The sequence below is a fragment of the Rousettus aegyptiacus genome, unplaced genomic scaffold, assembly GCF_014176215.1.
Source record: "Rousettus aegyptiacus isolate mRouAeg1 unplaced genomic scaffold, mRouAeg1.p scaffold_m13_p_26, whole genome shotgun sequence".
Taxonomy (NCBI): domain Eukaryota; kingdom Metazoa; phylum Chordata; class Mammalia; order Chiroptera; family Pteropodidae; genus Rousettus; species Rousettus aegyptiacus.
In genome coordinates, this window is record NW_023416302.1 from 1199 (window position 1) to 6479 (window position 5281).

The 5281-nt window shown below is 50.2% G+C and overlaps 1 protein-coding gene across 1 annotated transcript; it reads right to left on the reverse strand.

Moving 5' to 3' along the window:
* Positions 1-2443: 2443 nt before the first annotated feature.
* On the reverse strand, positions 2444-3469 carry LOC107502414 (melanoma-associated antigen B5-like). Its single transcript, XM_016129588.2, has one exon. It carries the CDS (start codon positions 3467-3469, stop codon positions 2444-2446), a length of 1026 nt encoding a protein of 341 aa, XP_015985074.2.
* Positions 3470-5281: the final 1812 nt, after the last annotated feature.

A 5281-nucleotide genomic window follows, 5' to 3' on the forward strand; every position in this document is an offset into this window, starting at 1 on the left:
CAGAAATCGCAGTGGCGCATATTTTATCAAGTAACTGTTAGATGATGCGACAGAGATGACATGAAAGCTGAACAGATTTGCACAATGAAAGGTCATTTATCCATGTGAGTAACTGAAGGAATCAGGTGTTTGTACCATGAACTCCATCTTCTGAACATGGGATCTGTGTTGGTTGTAGAATGGAAGAAGAAAGCATGGGGATGGAATACTGCCTCTCTAAAGCTTTGGCCTGGAAATAAATAATATTGCTTCTAGTTATATTTCAGTGGTAAGGGTCATCACATACCCATTTGCCACTGCTAGCAAACTGGCAATAGAGTCGACCAGTGTGCTAGAGGAGGCAGGCAAGACACCACATGGATGAGCACTTTCTGTCTTTCCATCAACTTACAGATTAGGTGCTCCACGAAAGAGCAACTATTAGAATTTGTCATGAAAATAACTGTTCGCATTCCCGGTGGAGTTTCTCAGAAGGCTAAATCTGCCTTGCAATTCTACAGCTTTTTGGAGAGCCTACCATGGGACATGTGCTTCAACATACAGGAGCACGTCAGTTTTCAAGAGGATCCTGTTAAACTTCAGGAAGTAGAGTGGGCCTTCTGTGCTCAAATATGATGACTTGGAGTGTCCTTTGCAATTCTCTGTGGTCTCAACAAGATTAGATGGTTGCCCTTTCACAGAAGCATGGTCAGTACCTCACCTTGAGAGTTTCGGCAAGCTGCAGCATAACAGTATGCAGGGCACTGTTACAGGTGTCATCGGGCACCAGGGAAAGCCACCACCTTCCTTGAGCCAGTACTGAGTAAGAGGTGGTGGAAGAATGCTGAATTATTTTAATATTTTCCATTCAAAGATAGCATGGCTGATAAGGTACTATTTTTTCCTTGCTTAGAGGGACTCTGCGGTTCAAGAAATTCAGCTTCCAAAAATGTTTGCTAGACAGTGACTGCCATGGCCTTACTTCACCTCAAACTTATGGGGAAAGATTTTGGTTATCTAGCTCCTTGGTCAGTATATTTGTTGACAGGCTAGTCTCAAATACGAGACACCATGAAAGCCCTAGTGCATGTATCACTATGATTTCAAAAACCTTCCCTGCCTACATCATTATGTCCTCAAACGGGTGGTTTATGTACCAAACACAATGCACAAGCCCATTTGGGAATTTATTTTCAAGAATCTAGTAGGGACACATGGGGCTGTTGAAATTTCAGTGTCGAAAATGGCCTTTTCCTTGGATGTGACTAAACCTCACTGTCTGTCATCACCTTTGATGGACGAGGATTTCATGCTATAACACACGATCCCCATAAAGAAACTGATGGCCAGGGAGTTGGGATTCCCAGAGGCAGGAGAGCAGTTGACTGTGGGCTGGTTGTTCAGATTGGTGGCAGGGCACATCCCTCAGAAGAGGAGACAGGGAAGAAGGGGCCAGCAGGTCAGGTTCAAGTGTTGACCAGTGGGGCATACTGGGAATGACTCAGTTGAAGAACGCTGCAATTCGGTATAGTGCTGGGAATGAACCATAGCCAGTACCTGAGTAGAGTCAGCTGTCAGGGATCCCTGGGGTAAGGGACAGTAAACGGAGCTCAGGCATCCCCCAAATTGTGCATTGTCCTCATGTGCACCTCACATTTCTACTCTGGGCCTGTTTTTAACTTTTTGCACCAACAAGCTAGTCTATGTACTGTGTTCATGGCACTAGGACAGGATCCTGGGACCCATTTCATTACTACCCCACAAATCCCATCCACAAACCTGAAGTGGCTGTTATGAGCAGTTTTTGTTCCAGTATTCAGTCTCTCAACTTTCAGACACCCGGTCTAAGAGTACACTTTGCACCTGAGTTTTTAGCCTCCCCTAGCCCACCATTCTGCCTTACTTGAAATGACCTCCCTCTGGAGGACTTGCCCTGTCTGGTCCCAAACTGCCTTGCCTCAGGCAACCTTCACTTGACTGCTCTCAAGGGGAACCTCTTCTCTTCCTTGTCCTTTCCTATCAGTTGAGCTTTCTGAATTACAGGGAATCTGTCTGTCTTCCTTTCATGGTAGCTGGTTCTAGCCTCATGATTCTATGGGCAGTGGCTCTGCCTTCCTTTTCTTAGCAGGTCCCATAGTACCATGGACCTTCCCAAGAGCAGAAACTCATGTAAGTTTGGGGCATAGAATAGAAATTGAGTCAGAGGACTAACTTCTTAAGAAATACTATCGCCTATATTATAATAAGCTAAGCGTATTGAGGTATAAATCAATTTTACAAAACTGAGAAGTTAAGACAAGCCAGGGTTGATGATGTTTTTATTTATTTATTTATTTACTTAATTAATTAATTAATTAATTAATTTATTCCAAACTTTAACTGTGGGATTCTTTAACACTTCCACTAAAAACTCGGCTGCAATTTGATCTTTTTTGTCTTGAAGATAAAAAATAAAAAGTCCTCATTATGCACTTTGGGTGGAATAAGACGGGGCCGTTGAATCAGGCCTTGATCTGGCTCTAGTGCCAGCCCTCCTTGCACGTCTGGTGCGTGCCCTTTTGTCTCGTAAAGCCTCTTCATATTGTGAGTAGTAGGTACTAGGAACCGTGTCACCCGCCTTCGCCATAAATTCGAGAACTTTCATCTTGCTGGTCTCGGCGTAAGCTCTTGGGCCCCACAGGTACTCATGGCGGGGTGGATCACTGCCGGGCACCTGGCGGTACTCCAGGTACTTCAGCTTCACCAGATCTCTATTGATGAGCTTTCTTGGCTCTCCATAAATGAAGTGCTTCTTCCCTGCATATACTTTCAACATATTCAGAAACTGCCAGACGTCTTCCTCGGTAGCACAGTTGCCTTTCATGAAGATGAGGCCCAAGATATTCATCAGAAGGCCGGTCTTGGGCCAGCCCCTGCCCGCGCGCAGCCTCCCATTATTAGGGAGGTTCAGTTCGCTAACAAACTCGTATACATGTTTGGTTGAGTAGACTTCCTTCAATTCAATTGCAAAGACAACTTCAATGCGCTCCGAGGCCTCCTTGAGGATTTCAGCATATTCACCCTGTTTATTCTCTCCCAGGATCTTCTCTATGTCTTCCCTCAAAATCGGTTGGTTTACTCTATACTTGTGTAGGAGAAACTGCTCCACCACATCCACCTTCACAGTGGGAGAAGCACTGCCTGAGATCTGAGCAGATAGGACCTCAAGCGAATAAGAATTTTCTTCATCTTGGCTTTCCTCGCCATCATCAGAGCTTGTATCAAATGTACCTGGAGAAGTGGTGGTGGTGGCTGAGGTCCCACTAAACTCCTGGAAAATGCTACCTGACTCGGTTGGTGACACACTGTGGGAGGGAATCTCCTGGACGGATGAGCAGGAGGGAAGTTCTTCCATAGCGGTAGCTTCATCAGACCTCTGAGTCTGGGACTCATCATTCACTTGGCGGCGTCTCTCACGGGCTCGAAGCTTATACTTCTTACTCCGAGGCATGATGTCACTGGTCAGTGATAGTAGTGAGCTGTGTGGGCAGGAAAATAATTCCCAGCACCTGGAGGAAGGAGAATGAGATGGTGTGTGTCCCCTCAACAGGGAGGTTCCACCTCGGTTTTGCCCAAGGCCGCCTCTGCAGGGTTGAGGGCAGTGCTCTAGAAACCCTGAGAGTTCCTGTTCTAGTCAGCCTGTCCCCTGAGAGCCCTGCAGAGCATGTCAGTGTGACCCTGGGACACAGTCACTAAGCCCTCCCTACATGTTACTGAGTAACAGCAGGGCCTGGCATGGGGGACCCTGTGTCCGGGGTTTCGGAAGTGCTCTCTGTTCACTGTCAGGATCTTTATGTTAATTATTGTCCCTACTAGGTTCCCCATGCCACGTTGCTGCCCTGAAGCTGCCACTTCAAACCTCCTTGCCATCGTAAGGAAGAAGATCCCGCTCCTGCGGGAGAGCACCCAGCACATTCGTGGGCCCTCTCGGTCCTGGCACATTGGAGTTCTCATTTCTTTGGGAATGCTCACAAGTTCTATAGATAGGTCCTAAGATCCCCCATTTCTGCTGAATGTAGGCTTTACCTTCCCCACCCATTCAAGGTGTGTGGGTGGCTCCTCGGTCTGCACTCAGTTTCTTCCCTTGAAACTGCGAGTGCCAGGGTACCCCGTCTCTCTTTGCTTCAGGTCTCTCTCAGAGTAGGTTCAGCATCTACCCTGGAGCCACCAGGAGCAGTGAGCGTGGCCTTATCTTGCTGCACTTGCCTGACCTCTCCCAAGTTCAAGAGGCACCTGGCAAGCTGAGGTCCCCATGTCGATGATCCCAACGGGTCTCGCTCAAGTGCGTGTGAACCCCTGGATGTATCTAAGATTCATCACTCTACTGAACTGTCTCCACACCACACAGGCGAAAGCCTCACGTCTCTGTGACACAGAGTAGGAATTCAGGGGCCACTATACTTGACAGAAGCCTGGGACCACCATGAGTCACAGTGGCAGGGATTCCTAGGTGTCTTCTCTGTTATGGGACTCATGGTACGTGCACACACTGTGCCCCTCACCCTGACTCTTCCCATGACCTGGAAATCCTCCCTCTGCTGACCCGCTTCCAGCCCCTTAACCAGGGCCCCACCTCCCCGACTGTCCTCAGGACCAAGTGAGGAAGCACCTCCATCTCCCTCCCGCACGATCCCTCCCGCACTGAAGTCATGCGTGGGGTCTGAGTGGGCACCGATGTGGGGAATGGGGTCCCTCATTCCACTCGAGGGATCTCCCTCACTCTGTGGGGCCTGGACATTCCCTCTCTGCTCCGCTCTGCCTTCGTCCACCTGCGGCCCGGCAAAGCCGTTATTCCGAGACGCTACCGGGAAGCGAATGGACTTGGACCTAAGAGCCATGATGGGGCCTCCCGGGCAGAGAGCAGGGGCGGGGTGGGGCTGGGCGGGGCGTGACCACCTGTCTTCTGGGAAAAAGGGGATTGGGGTGGTCGGGCCTGGCCCACACTTCTGGCTCAGGGCACTTCGCACCTCGACAGCGATGTCCGCGGGGCTTCTGGTCTCCCAAGGTGGCAGGTCCCACGAGCCCTGTCGCTCCGCAGCCTGGCTCGCGGGAGGAGACGCGGGGCCCTTCCGGTCACGTGGGTGCAGGCCTTCCGGCCGGGGGTGTGCGGGTGACTGACGTGCCGGGGAGCGCGTTCGGGGGTGTGTCCCGCAGGACCTTCCCACACGGGCCTTTCACTACCCTCGGCAGGGCCTGTGCCTTCTCCCTCTGCGGAGCCTGTCAGCTGGTCTCACACCACGGCCCTTGTTTCCCTCTGACCCCA